The 15,506-nt window shown below is 36.0% G+C and overlaps 1 protein-coding gene across 19 annotated transcripts in view; it reads left to right on the forward strand.

Annotated features, from left to right (window-relative positions):
* Window positions 1-15,506, forward strand: part of Ufd4 (ubiquitin fusion-degradation 4-like) — a 465,356-nt gene that overhangs the window by 290,692 nt on the left and 159,158 nt on the right. For all 19 annotated transcript variants that reach the window (XM_069848281.1, XM_069848285.1, XM_069848292.1 and 16 more), the window contains 4 exons: window positions 9,085-9,216; window positions 10,550-10,824; window positions 13,539-13,791; window positions 14,778-15,012. In XM_069848281.1, the coding sequence (XP_069704382.1) occupies window positions 9,085-9,216; window positions 10,550-10,824; window positions 13,539-13,791; window positions 14,778-15,012 (895 nt within the window). The remainder of the gene's footprint in view (window positions 1-9,084; window positions 9,217-10,549; window positions 10,825-13,538; window positions 13,792-14,777; window positions 15,013-15,506) is intronic.

Consider the following 15,506-nt stretch of genomic DNA (forward strand, 5'->3'; position numbering starts at 1 on the left):
AAATGAAACCACTGCACACCAAACACTCTCAGATATGTTTAGTTCTGAATAGTAATTGTTGAGTAGTCCTACGGAAGCATGAAATTAATTTTATTGAAAAACTTCTGTTGAGTTTGCAAAATTTAGAGTTCAAGAAGTTGTACAGTACATGAATTGCTTGGAACAAACCTTCGTAAAGATTAACCATATTTATATCAAGAATTGGCAAAAGTAATTAACTTTACGTTAATAGGATAATGTTACTTGTGCCACCTACCTCTTTTGGTGTTTAGTCAACTATCCGAAGACAGGTTTGAATCTCATAAGTCATCACTCATGAGGCAACTAAGCCAGGAGATAATGGGGAAGGATGGCCAGTTCCTTTCTCCCTCCATTGCATACATCGCTGACTAATAACATATTACACTAATCAGACTTAACAATGTTTATTTTAAGAGAGAGAAGAATCCAAAAAAGATAGCTGCCCTTGAAAAAGGGGTACCGAGTGGTAACAGCACCTAAATTAATTGTGGATCAACAATATTCTATTTTTAATTTTAATTCTATTTTTATTTTTATTTTATTTTATGTCGAGCATTCTTCCTACCAACATTTATGCAGTTAGTTTCTAAATTCCTGTAAATCCTCTTTAATAAATTGCATATGAAAGAAATGTAATGAATGATAAAGTATCACCATAGTGTCTTAGCATTAAAACACTGCACTTATAAGCCAGAGGGTCCAGGTTGAAATAACTTGTGTTGGGCAAGCCTGTGGTCCAGACAAATAGGAATTTTCTTCAGGCACTCTGGTTTCCCTGTGACATCCCAACAGTTCTCCCTCATCATTCATTCATTCATTATGAATGTAATGTAGGCCTACCACCTGTGGTACTTGGTCTCTGGGGGCTGTATTCATAGACATTTTGAGCACGGGCTTTCGGTGGATTATCAGCGTTTTTCGTATTCATAAACCAGTGTTAGCGACAGGGTATGATTTGAATTCTGTACTAGTAACCAGTGGATAGCCGGTCTAGCTTAGTACACTCGTAGCGCGTGCTGCGAAATGTCTATGAATAGCACCCTGACAGATTAAATGGTCTATAATCCTTGGCAGTGGGTTGAATAATGACAAGTTACGGGTTCTTCCATTGGACAAAATAATAATAATAATAATAATAATAATAATAATAATAATAATAATAATAATAATAATAATAATAATAATAATAATAATAATAATAATAATAATAATAATGATGATGATGATGATGAAGAAGAAGAAGAAAATGATGATTATGAACTATGCACAGTTTTCATGACACTGCACTGTAATTATAAATAGTGTGTGTGGCTTGTCATGATAATATCTTTGAAAAATATTGGAGTGCAAGAGGTCAAATGACTTTATTGTCAAACGCCTGGCATTATAAAACAACAACAACATAAATAGTGTGTATATATATCCTAATGTTACTCCTTGTAAACACAATATCTTGCAAACTACTTAATTTAATTTAATTAATGAAGCTTCAAACATAAATTTCATATTTAAATACTGTACATAGTAAATTCTAAGCACAATGTTGTCTACAAGAGCTGATGAGGGAAAGCTAGACTTTGAAAAGTTTTAATATTTGTATGCTTACAAAAGTGAGTATATTTTAATTTTTCTTCTTTCTCCTCCTCCTCCTCCTCCTCCTCCTCCTCCTCCTCCTCCTCCTCCTCCTCCTCATCATCATCATCATCATCATCACTGGTTGTAGTTCTTTGAAGCTAGAAAATTAAATTATACTTCTCCATTCTTAATTTATATTATACTGCATGGTGTCCACAATTAATATTCTGCATGATTTTAAACAGGCATGATGTCATGTCAGTGATCATATGCATGTAAAATTGGTGTCTCCAAAAAGAGCAACTCTAACACTTTAGGTACTTAACTCAGATGTGCGTCCCTTGTGTCATGCAGCAGACATTAAGGTGATATTCCCATACACGTTGCAGTATATCTGCCAGAATGGACTCTATGGCAGCACAACAGTTACAGATTCTCAGACCATAGAGGTGCAAAGAAAACATCTTTCATGTAACTCATGAAGTTACAAAAAGGTTGGATGGTCACAGTAGCCATGTGCAGAAGACATTGTTAGCTCTGGCGTGCCTAATCCACTTCTCTGGCAGTCAATTAGATTGAGGAGTGCCCTGTCTTGCTGGAAGAGGAATTCATTGCCCTCCTCATGCCCTCCTCGTTGTCTTCCAATAATGGAAACAGCTACTGAGCCAACATATTCAGATAATTGAAACCAGTAATAGTGTTCTCAAGGAGAAGAATAACTCGTGCACTTTCCATTTGAACATGGCACAAAAAATATTGACTTTTGGGAAATCACGTTCACCCTGCGTAATAACATGTGGCATGGTGGCATAATGCATGTTCACTTTCCCACTGACATGGAAAGTTGCCTCATTATTGAAATTTATTTTTTACAGCAGATCTTTTTCGTCCTCTAATAATTCCAATAAAGTGAATCATTTTGGAAAGTCATCCAGGTACAATTCATGCACCAATTACAGTTTGTAAAGGTGAAGCCCCAGACGAATAGGTGGATTTAGATACCTCTGACTCTAGGCTGCAGACAGACTTGTTAAAGCTGCATACAACTGACACCTGCACAGATTCCAAAATTTGCATTGACAGGCCATTGTTCTGAATGAACTTCCCTGTGATCATATTGTGTATGCATGCATCCCTTCCTCAGAAGTCAGAATGCCACTTCACAGTAGTCTTGTCACTGAATGCCTAACAAGAAACTGTTGTCTGAAGGCATTGTGCATAGTCACAACACTCTTCGTCTTAGCAAATTCCATGGATGCATCATCTATGTTGCTGCGAGACTGCTGCCATTTTACTATGCAATTGCTTTGAGTGTCACCTACTGTTCCCAGGTCTACTAGAGAATACAACACGGAATTATTTTCCATGTTGAAGTTCTTCTGTGTACTGTTTATTACGTTGATGTCATTGATCAGTGCCTTTTTTTATAGACGGCAGTGGTTGTGTGAAGTGTTTGTTTTGTTAAATTGCAATTCTGTTATTTTGTATTTTGCAGTAGTGGTCGTTGTGTTCTTTTAATTTTGTGACATGTATATGGACATATAGGAAGCGAGTTAGGTCAGTTTTCGATGTCTCCCCATACCACACACAGAACTGACGTTTGATTTCCGTCTCGTTATGGGTTAGTTGAGGGGATAGATAAGTGACATGACGTAATGTGACAAGGTTAGTGGAATAGTTGAGAAGATAGCTAAGTGACCTGAGACCAAGGTGTATGACAAGGTTAGTGGATTAGTTGAGATAGTTAAGCAGCGTGATCCCGAGGTATGTGACAAGGTTAGTGAGTTAATTGAGAGGATAGCTAAGAAACATGAGGTCGAAGTATGTGACAGTGTTAGTAGTTAGAGGATAGCTAAGAGATTTGAGGCCAAGGTATGTGACGAGATTAGTGGGTTAGTTGAGGAGATAGTTACGCGATGTGAGGCCAAGGTATGTGACAAGGTTAGTGGGTTAATTAAACAGATAACTAAGACCGAGATGTGTGGCAAGGTTAGTGGGTTAGTTGAGGAGATAGTTAAGCGACGTGAGACTGAGGTATGTAACAAGATTAGTGGGTTAGTTGAGGAGATAGTTTGTGACGTTAGGCCAAGGTATGTGACAAGATTAGTGGGTTAGTTGAGGAGATAGTTAAAGCGATGTGAGGCCAAGGTATGTGACAAGGTTAGTGGGTTATTGAGGAGATAGTTATGTGACGTGAGGCCGAGGTATGTGACAAGGCTAGTGGGTTAGTTGAGGAGATAGCTAATTGACATGAGACCAAGGTGTGTGACAAGATTAGTGAGTTAGTTGAGGAGATAGTTAAGTGACGTGAGGCCGAGATATGTGACAAGGTTAGTGGGTTAGTTGATAGAATAGCTAAGAGACGTGAGCTTGAGATATGTGACAAAATTAGTGGGTTAATTGAGGAGATAGTTAAGCAGTGTGAGGTCGTGGTATGTGACAAAGTTAGTGGGTTAGTTGAGTGGATAGTTAAGTGACATGAGGCTGAGGTATGTGACAATGTTAGTGGGTTAGTTGAGGGGATAGTTCAGTGACATGAGGCCGAGGTGACAAGGTTAGTGCGTTAGTTGAGGAGATAATTAACATGAGGCCTACATATGTAGTATGTGACAGTGTTAGCGGGTTAGTTCAGGGAGTAGTTAAGTGACATGTATGTGACAAGGTTAGTGCATTAGTTGAGGGGATAGTTAAGTGGCCTGAGGCCCAGGTATGTGACAAGGCTGGTGGGTTAGTTGAGGGAATAGTTAAGTGACATTAGGCCGAGGTATGTGAAAAGGTTAGTGGATTAGTTGAGAAGATGGTTAAGTGTCGTGAGACCAAGGTATGTGTCAAGATTAGTGGGTTAGTTGAGAGGATAGTTACGTAACATTAAGCCAAGGTATGTGACAAGATTAGTGGGTTAATTGAGAAGATGGTTAAGCGACGTGAGGCCGAGGTATGTGACAAGGCTAGTGGGTTAGTTGAGGAAATAGTTAAAGAGGAACTGAACTAAAAATTACATTTTTTTTTTTTTTTTTTCATTTAAAAATGAGTAAGAGGTCTGATTGTGCATTATAATGACGAAAACTAAAACTCGATCCAACTTATTGTTTGTGAGTTGTAGCATATTGTATCAGAGCGAGCTCCAAGGTCGTGATGTCACACAGTTACTGCAAGCAGAAGTTGGAGTAAGCCGTTTCACTTGAGGTCAAGAACATGTATGCATTGTTGTAATTACACTCCACTTCTACCGTAACTTGCCTCAACACAAGACATTAGTTTTACTGTTGCACTCTTTATTCACACAGTTAATCCAATCCGAGAAAAGTGCCTGTCTCTAATTTCTACTGTTGTGGGTTTGGCTTTGTGGAGTGAACCCATATTGCAGGGTATGTCATTCCGATCACTAACATCTGGTATTACATACTTCAGAAGTCTATGTTCATTAATGTCATTCACCTTACAAGATTTTGGCTCCACTCAAATGTTTTCTTCTCGTACCTTCTCTTATAAACCCAATCTCCAAATGATTTACAAAATTGCCCTGAACCGCCCACAACTTCTTTGCTTTGGTGATTGAGATGCATAATGTCATTTCAGAATCTGGTATTGTATTGTATTGTATTTATTAACATTCCATTTTATTCATAAATTGCTTCACTGCTAGAATATGGAACAAGTCAAAAAACTTAATACTATTATAAAGTCTTAATTTATAATCATAGTCTAGATGAAATATATACAGAAGAGATTTACAATATAGTCTACTAGTACAACACAAAGTTTTAATATCAATTTCATGAAGCGTAATTGAATGTCATGAATTCACCTACAGAATAGAAGGCGTGAGAAATTAGGTACTTCTTTAATTTGACCCTAAATAATTTTATGTTTTGAGTTTCATTTTTTATATCGATAGGGAGGCTTTAAAAATTTTTACTGCCATATAACAGACTCCTTTTTGATAGCATGATAGACTTGCCAATGGAGTATGAAAGTCATTTTTTATGTGTATTTATGCTATGAACTGTTGAATTAGTTACAAAGTTTTCACGATTACATAAGAGGAAGATTATTAATGAAAAGATATACTGACAAGCCATGGGCATTATTTGTAGTTTTTTGAAAATAGTCCTACAAGATTCCCTAGATTTGGCACCTACTATTATTCTAATTACTCGTTTTTGTAATAGGAATATACTGTTACTATCTGTGGAATTTCCCCAGAATATTATTCCAAAACTCATTACCGAGTGAAAGTATGCAAAGTATATTGTTTTTAAGATATTAATATTTACTATCTTTTGCATAGATCTAATAGCAAAACAAGCCGAATTTAGTTTGGGGGTAATTTCTTTAATATGATTTTTCCAATTTAACACATTATCGATTTTTAAGCCAAGAAATTTGGTTGTTGTTGTTTCGAATAGGGATCCATTGTTAATTATTGCACTAGAAATTTGCGAGGTTGAATTTGGACAGGATTTAAATTGAATTATGTTAGTTTTGTCACAGTTTAATACTAATTTATTGACTGAGAACCAGTCACATATATTGAAGAGAATTTCCTCTGTTGAAGATTGGAATGTGGTGGACTTATTGGCTGTAATTACTATACTTGTGTCATCTGCAAATAATATGGGATGATCTACATCATAATGATGTTATGTAAGTCATGGTGGGCTTTGGAATGCTAAGTGAGCCAATTGGTTGCTTTAATTTGTTCAGTATTTAGCACGTCATGAGCACATGAATGGAATTTCTCATTACCTTCCTAATTTTGGATGTTAATAATGTGATTCAGAATTGAGGTAAATTTCTCCTTTAGCAGTACACTGTCATTCTCACATGTAGATGATTCCCACCATAAATGATTATAAATTGATTGTTTCCATTCATGAAAGACGGTGGATTTCGGCACATTGTTAATCTTTTTCATTAGAGATTTAGCAAGGTGCCAAACATCAAATTCGTGGTGCATGTGTGAAAATTTGTTTTTCATTAAAGGCCTAATGCCAGTGTGCCTGTCTGTTAGAAACAATTTAATAGGGAGTTTCTCACCATAGTGTTTAATATTTTTTCACAAGCATCTCTTTCAGTGTCACCAGCTACAGTTCCTCTTTGTACAGTTACAAAATCTAATATTTTATTCGTTGCTAAATTCATTATGGAATACGCGACGTACTGGGCAGAAAAACCAGGAGAGTTGTACTTCCCATCTCCACATAGATGTAAATTTAAATCGCTCACAGCATCTACATAGTTAGCCTCTTTTTCTTTTAACCAAATTTTGTGTACAGAAGGTGATACAAATTTCTTTATAAGCCTATAGAAGTACGTTTCAGAAAAAAAGAATAGTTCAATTCCATTTGAGAATGCTGATAAATAATTAAATGTTAATCCACAAAGATACATTCCTGAGGCTATGCAAACATACTTTTTAAACTTCCACTTTCACTTCCAGAAGACCACTCGTATGTATGTCCATTCACACAGTGAGTATTAATGCATAACATAACTCCTCTCGTCTTACATTTCTTTTCAGTAACTGGAGCACCACATGTATGACACATACTGAACAGTGTAAGAAGGGCACTTACACAGACAAACACAAAAGAATATTTTTCGGACACATTAGTATTTTCTATGCCATCTTTTTCTCCTTCACTAGTGATTTCATCAGGGGTTGGGGTCATAATCTTCTTCCTTCTTAGCCGAGGATTCATCCTCATCACTCGGAACTGTAGTTCATGTAGTTACCATTTTGCAGCTCTATAAATTTCTGTGCCTATCTCGCACTGTATTTCTGCGTCAATCTTCAACTCCACATGCATACATTCAGAAACTAGTGTAACTTCTATTTCTTGTTCGGAATCAATTATTGAACTGTCAATTAATTCCAATACTACTTTCCTTTTAAGGAAATTAGACTTCCTTTTCCTGGGAGAAGAAATTTCTTCACTTCCTCCTAAGAACTTTGAAGATACTGCAGTGTCTTTTAGTCTAGGACCCTGAATTTTCCATCCCTCATTATTCTTCTTTTTAAAATATCCGATTCATTAAAATCACTATCTTTGAAATGAATTCCACAAACTCTATAATTTTCTTTGTTGGCACAAAATTTTTGTGCTTCATGCTAGCAACCCATTTGTTATACAAACTAGTGTTCTTGTCTTTATCAGGGAATGTATAGTAACACTTATATGTACACCAGAATTATTTGAACAACTGTAAGCACTGCATGCAGGCATCTTCACTTACACTAACTACACAATAAACAATACAAGGAAATACAACACAAACTGCCAGGCCTCATACAGGTGCTTTGTGATATAACAATATTGCACGACTGACACGTGTGACTGAGAAGCAAGTCGAGCTGAAACTGTTAGATGCGCAGCGTGCTGTTAGCCTCGTGACATCACAGCCTATCAACATTCGAATTTAAATTGCTCACAGAATGAGAATGGGTGGAAATAAAGACGAACGGTTTTCAACACTGCACTCAGTGTGAATCATATTTCATTTCAAGATACAGTAAAAAATTGCGTTCAGTTCCCCTTTAAGTGACATGTGAAAATGTTAGTGGGTTAGTTGAGAGGATAGTTCAGTGGCATTAAGCCTAGATATGTGACAAGGTTAGTGGGTTAGTTGAGGGAATAGTTAAGTGACATAGGTATGTGACAAGATTAATGGGTTAGTTGAGGGGATAGTTAAGTGACATTAGGCCGAAGTATGTGACAAGGTTAGTGGGTTAATTGAGGGGATAGTTAGGTGACCTGAGGCCGAGGTATGTGACAAGGTTAGTGGGTTAGTTGAGGGGATAGTTAAGTGACCTGAGGCCGAGGTATGTGACAAGGTTAGTGATATTTCTCCTGTATTATTGTTCACTTGTAGTGAAGAATAAGACACAGTTGTATTTCACCTGACTAATGTCTAAATAAAGATGGGCATTGGTGGCGTAATGTAATGTTCCGGCCATTATCTCTCCCATACTGTCTTGTTGGCAGGAGTATTATATTATGTCATCGTAATCATGTTTGTTTTGTCATCAGTCGGGTGTAATACGGCTGTATCGTATTTTTCAATAATCCACTATTTCCCATATAAAACGGTACTCAAAATAACAATTCTATGATTCTTTTTTCTTCTGACACTATTATGCTGCACTTAAAGTCTGCCACTTTGAAATTACGCCTTTTTATAGTAAGTGCTTGTATTCATAGACACTATGTTCTTTTTTTAAATAATGACTGGTACTTGACTGTTTGTCATTGTGCAGATCAATTTACCAACAGAGTCATTACCCAGGGTGTGCCATAGGAGACTAGTCTATGCTACACCAGCAATGAGATCAAAGGATAGAGATTTGTTGGGATGTTACAGGAGAGACATGAATAATGAAAATGACATACTTTGGGAGTATAAGCTTTATGAACTTCTTACAGTAACAGAATGTCAGTTATGAAATTCACTAGAACATGTAGTACACTTTTCCTGTCTTTTCAGGAGAAGGATAGTGAGAATGGATGCGTGAATTCTGCCGCCATTCTGGTGCACAAGCTTGTCTCTGTGTTAGAATCCATAGAGAAGCTCCCAGTTTATCTCTATGATACACCTGGCTCAGGATATGGATTACAGGTAAGAAATAAATATGGAATATGTAGTACAGTATTCGAGGAAATCACTGTTGGTAGGGGATGATTATTGTAACACTGTGAGATTGAAGTAGACTTAAAAGAGAGATTGTTTTCTTCGTTTTTTCAAGTAAATTATGTAAAATACAAGTAAATGTTTTGCCTGATAGCAAGGTCTATGATGTAAAATACAAGTTAATGTTTTGTCTGGTAGCAAGGTCTGTATAACCCACATCATAGCTTTATTCGAAATTGGGATTGTGATTTTATTTATCTAATTGATTAGATCTGTAACATTTGATGAATTGAAAACAGTACGAGATATGTGTGACTGCATGATAACCACTCATATAACTACACCCAGTGAAGGTAACTACACGGTTTTTGAGTTACCATTGAATGGAATGTTTAGAATGAAAGATGTTGGGAAGGTGATGTAAGACTGATAAATTTTAAACCAATCAACTGCTTAATTATGTATGTTTGATGAGCTAATTGAAACAAAGAATAATTATTTAACTGCTCTATTGATCAGTTCAGCTGACAGTCCCTGCATTTAAATCATTCTGACAACAAATTTTTCTTTCTTAATTTTCTTTGGGAATAATAATATACATTTGTTGGTATGTAAATATATGTTTAGTGTTTACATTCGCCATTTTTGGCACATAAGTTCTAAGACACTACAAATAAAGAAGAAAAATCCTGTTTTCTGCTTTTTGAATGCTTGTCTGTGTCTCAGAGGGTATGAATGATATTAAAGTGATATTAAATAATAATAATAATAATAATAATAATAATAATAATAATAATAATAATAATAAAATAAGAAGAAGAAGACTATTAAAAAAGCCTGGATTTTTCTCATGATACAAGTATTGCTCTGAAAGTATGCCCAACAAATTTTTGCAGCATGAAGTATTTATTAAAGCAATTTAACATTTACTCACAGTAAAACAGGATGTTTTCTTTACACCTACTATTATTACACATAATCTCCAAACGAGATTTGTTCATTGACTCAAATTTTAGCTGTCTACTGTAGCTCCACTGTCTGTTGAAATAATTTGCAATTCTGTACACAAACATGCAAACTTCAAATTTAAAGTCTCTAACATAATATTTCTGACCAACCTTGTAAATTTTAATGAACTCTGATGTTAAGCACGAATTTCAGCTTGATTTCATATGCATTTATTCAGGAGCTTATGGTTGGTACTTTTTGGTGTTATTAAACTGAAGGTGGAAGGTGAAGAAGGCCTTAGATGTTAGTGCAAAATATATTTATTCGCTAGTTGAATACTATTTAATGTGAATACAATAAATATTTATTGCAGATCTTAACTCGACGCTTACGATTCAGATTGGAGAAAGCTCCTGGTGACAGTTCACTTATAGATAGAACAGGTCGCAGTCTCAAGATGGAGCCTCTGAGCACTGTTATTCAGTTAGAACGCTATCTGTTAAAGATGGTCGCTAAACAGTGGTATGACTATGAACGGTCAACATTTGCCTTTGTTCGCAAGTTAAAAGAAGGACAGAAATTAACATTCAGGCATCAACATGACTTTGATGAAAATGGAATCATTTATTGGATAGGAACGAATGGAAAGTAAGTACATTATTTGTAAATACTTCATTCTTTTGTGGTCTGGAATTTTATATAGTTTTAAAGCTTCATCTTTACGATATTGAGAATGGAAAGGTGAGAAAACTGAGAAGAATGAATGTTAGGCTTGATTAATTCAATTCTTCTTTCTAATGATTTTAAAATCTTATATTTATTGAAGATCAGTGGGTTATATCCATAAAGTTGTAGTATTACCTTTTGCTTTGACTATAGAAGATACATGAAGCAGAAGCATAATTTTTATTTTGTATGCATATACTTGATATTGCTGCTGCTGCTGCTGCAGCATTAGTATTATTTATTGTTTTTACTTGTATTGTTATTATTATTACCTTAGTGTATAATTTCTGCTAATATTTTAGTTAAAAAGTGCTGGATAGAGATTGTAACAGACACTTTGGTCTAATACGTGAAATGGTTATGATGATGTTTAGTCAACTGTCCGAAGACAGATCTGAACCTCACAAGTGATACCAAGAAGGCACCACTTATAAGGCAACTATGCCAGGAGATAATGGGAAAGGGTGACCAATTCCTTTCCCGCTCCATTGTATACATCGCCGACTAGCTACATATTACACTAGTCAGACTTCAGATGCATACAAACAACTGATCTTCCTCTGACACATATTGTCAAGCGAGAGATGATTTTAGTTATTTAAATTTAAATTACTTATTTAGTGCAAAATCATGAAAGCAGACAGTTTAAAATTACAGATGAGTTTTGTTACTTAAGAAAATGTTTTTCTTTTTAATACTCTACAATTTTTTTTTATTGTTCTTAGGGTATATAAATAATTAATATATATATAATTAAAATAAAGAGGGTGTCGAAAAAATGTATACACACTTCGACAGCAGATAACTATTTAATATATTTCAAAGTTGGACCGAAAAACAACAGTAATGTGTAGTATGATATCCTGTAAAAGATGAGACTCACATTATGCTAGCGTTGCTGCATGACAGGTCAATCAACAACAACAAAATGGAGCCAAGATCATTTGAACAGCGGAAAGCAATTTTGAAGTGATATTGGAGAACTGAGAATGTTATTGAAGTTCAACAGCAATGGAGACGTGAGTACAGAACAGAACCACCAATGTGATTAAGAATTGCACGCATTCGTGACAAATTTGAGACTCATGGTACTGTATGCGATGTTTATAAGGGCAGATCTGGGAGACCTCGCACATCAACAAGCTCCATGTCCTCGGCTATGGGTTTGGAATGTTTTGAGTACTCACCGCAGAAATCTACAAAGCAATGTGCATGTCGTATTATTAAAACAGCAAAGTTGAAAGTTTTCATCCCAAAACTATTGTGTGCATTAAATGAAGATGACCCTGATCGGAGAATGCAGTACTGTGAGTGGTTTTACTTCCAGCAGGATGGTGCATTACCACATTACCACTGAGATGTACGTGCATACCTTGATGACAATCTTCCAGGGCACTGGATAGGACGAAGAGGTCCAATTGAGTTTCCATCGTGTTCTCCAGATCTAACTCCATTGGACTTTTACCTATGGGAGACTCTTAAAAATGTTGTATACCATAGAGAACCAGCTACACTGGCAGCACTTCGGGGAGAAATTGAAATGGCATGTGCTGCAATCGCTGAGCACACTTTCGCAAATGTTGCTCAAACAGTAGTTCAAAGTACTCAGAAGTGTGTCGACGCCCATGGTGGGCATTTTGAGCAACTGTTGTAATTGTAAAAGTCTAAGCTGATTAGTTGTCATCATTTTCTGTTTGTGTGAATTCAGCTTTGTTATGTTAACATAGTTTTTTTTCTTTGCTTGAAGTGTGTATACGTTTTTTTGGCACCCTCTGTACATAATAATTAATAACTTCGGCATAGTTCAGTGGTTAGAGCATTTGGTACATAGAACCAAGGACCCAGGTTCGTTTCCCGGCACCGGAGCGAATTTTTCTCCTCAAATAACAATTGTTCCCATAACAAATAAATTCTGTAGGACCAACAATTAATCTTTACGTAGATTCTTCGCCCAACAGTGCTTATTACTGTGTAATTCCAGCCACCAAATCACTCAGTTCAATGTGCTGCTTGTATAATGGCAGTTGGCTTAACATGGAGTAAGGCCACAAAGGGAAAAACACTAGAGAAGAGGGATTTGATCCCGTGCTGTGGATTGAACTTTGGCGTAGCTCAGTGGTTAGAGCACTTGGTACATAGAACCAAGGACCCGGGTTCAATCCCCAGTTTGGAAGCGAATTTTTCTCCTCTAATAACAGTTAAAATTTTCAGCATCGCTTATTTTAAACATGTTTTAGCTTCATTATTGTTGTAGTCACTGTTGTTATCTTCCATTTACTCACCATTTTCTTCTTCTTATTTAGTGTTTTCTTTCTTCAAAAATGACTGTTCCAGGTAAGTTTTCGGACCAAGAATTCTGAACAATTGATGCAGTAAAACAATATAGTGAGGAATAATCAGTGTGATATAATCTAACATTACATATGTAAATCATTTTCTGGAACTACAAATTGGATGACGCATTCAAGAAATCAATACAGACAAGAACAATAGATGGAGCTTTCACTGTAATAATATCAAGAAAAAAATGTCTGCACAGTAAAATATAAGAATATCTTGAATAGTCTTCAGCATTAAGCCCACCACTGTGGAAATGGAATTTGTTGGGTCTTTTCTGACATTGTCATCTATTTCAGAACATCGCCTGAATGGGTGAATCCAGGACAATATGGTTTAGTTATGGTAACATCATCAGACGGTCGTAATTTACCATACGGACGCCTGGAGGATATTTTAAGCCGCGACTCATCTGCACTCAACTGCCACACAAATGATGACAAACGAGCATGGTTCGCTATTGATCTCGGGTTGTGGGTGCTGCCCAGCTCATACACACTGAGGCATGCTAGAGGGTATGGTCGGTCAGCACTGAGGAACTGGCTTTTCCAGGTAAACAGGGGAGACCAATGTCTGGAGACTCATTTCTGTAACTGTCTTTTTAATTTAGTGTATAAGCTTCTTATCTTAATTCTGCATTTGTTTGTCATCCATTACGGACTGCTAACTAGTGTCACACCAATCGTTCTCAATCAGCAAAAGGTATAGAAGTAATGTATAACATTAATTGCAGAGTCTGATACATTAGAGTGTAATAGTTTACACAGTTCTCATTAAAAATAGGTTGGGTTGAATCGTGTTTGTTTTGATTTTGTTTTGGCTTTACTTTTAATGTGCAGTGTCAAATACAATAATTAAGTCATTCATTGAACATGTAGAACTTCATACAAATTTAAGGTAACCTACCCGTAGATTCATAAATATTTCATGTATATACATTGAATCTGAACTCATACTAACAGTTTCCATAAAACTTAGCTTAAGTTCATTAAAGTATGTGAGGTGTGTTGGAGGAACAACACTGTGCAGTGTTTATGGTTTAATTTAATAATAATGGGTGCATGTGCATATATGTATGTGTGTATGCAGGCATGGAATTATGATGGGCAAGAGAGAAAAAAAAAAGGGAGGATGAAGGAGAGAGAGTTATATAATTTTTTTAATAACTACAAATTTTTCACACTTTCGACATAGGAATACATAGGAAATAGAAGTATAATTATTTATTTGTCGTTAATATTTGCTTTCTCTTCAAAACTACATTGTTTACCACGTACAAATAACCCACCTCTTTCTCTGTCATAAGAGGTGGGTATTATTAACGCATATCTCTTGCACTGTCATAAGAGGTCGTCAAAAAGTAGGCAAAGGCGAAAATAGCTATATGTCAATATGTTCTTCATTGGAAAAAAAAAATTGTTCTCAGTAATGTATGCATTATGTATATTACAGTGATATAGTGATATATAGTGCATTAAGAAATTAGTGTACACTATGGTCCTTGGTAAAGAGTGGGTATTTGGTTTGTTTCTGTCTAGGTTTCAAAGGATGGCTTGAATTGGACCACTCTGTACACACATGTGGATGACGGTTCTTTAAATGAACCAGGCAGTACGTCGTCTTGGCCACTTGAACCTTCAGCAGAAGAAACACAAGGATGGCGCCATATTCGCTTGCAGCAGACAGGAAAAAATGCATCTGGACAGACTCACTATTTGAGTCTTTCTGGCTTTGAAATCTATGGTACTGTGACAGGGGTGTGTGAAGACTTGGGTAAGTTAGTATATATTCAGCTACAGATACTAATTTTTTTATTTCTCATATGGGCTGTAGAGATTAAGTATTGTGGTTTTCAACATCCCTAATAACGAAAAAATATTTTCGCTTTGCATGCTGTATGTCTGTCCATGTGCCCTTGTAAATTTTCTATATCTACGTCACTCTACTACACTCTACCAATGAACAAGTCATACTTCTCGGCCAAGAAATAAAAAGACAGTTTTAACAAGAAAGAAGATACCTTGGCAATATTTATTGACTTTCAGCTAGCATATGACTCTGTTTGGAGAAATAAATTATTACTAAAACTCCAGAAATTAGGTATCTCCAGCAGTATGTTCAGATGGATATCAGAATTCCTTAGTCAACGATTCATTGCCACTAAATTCAATAACTCACTTTCTAGTTACAGACAAACATATCGAGGTCTAGCTCAGGGCGCTGTCCTCAGCACAACTTTATTCAATATTTATATAAATGACTTACCC

Source organism: Periplaneta americana, chromosome 15, assembly GCF_040183065.1.
Source record: "Periplaneta americana isolate PAMFEO1 chromosome 15, P.americana_PAMFEO1_priV1, whole genome shotgun sequence".
Taxonomy (NCBI): Eukaryota; Metazoa; Arthropoda; class Insecta; order Blattodea; family Blattidae; genus Periplaneta; species Periplaneta americana.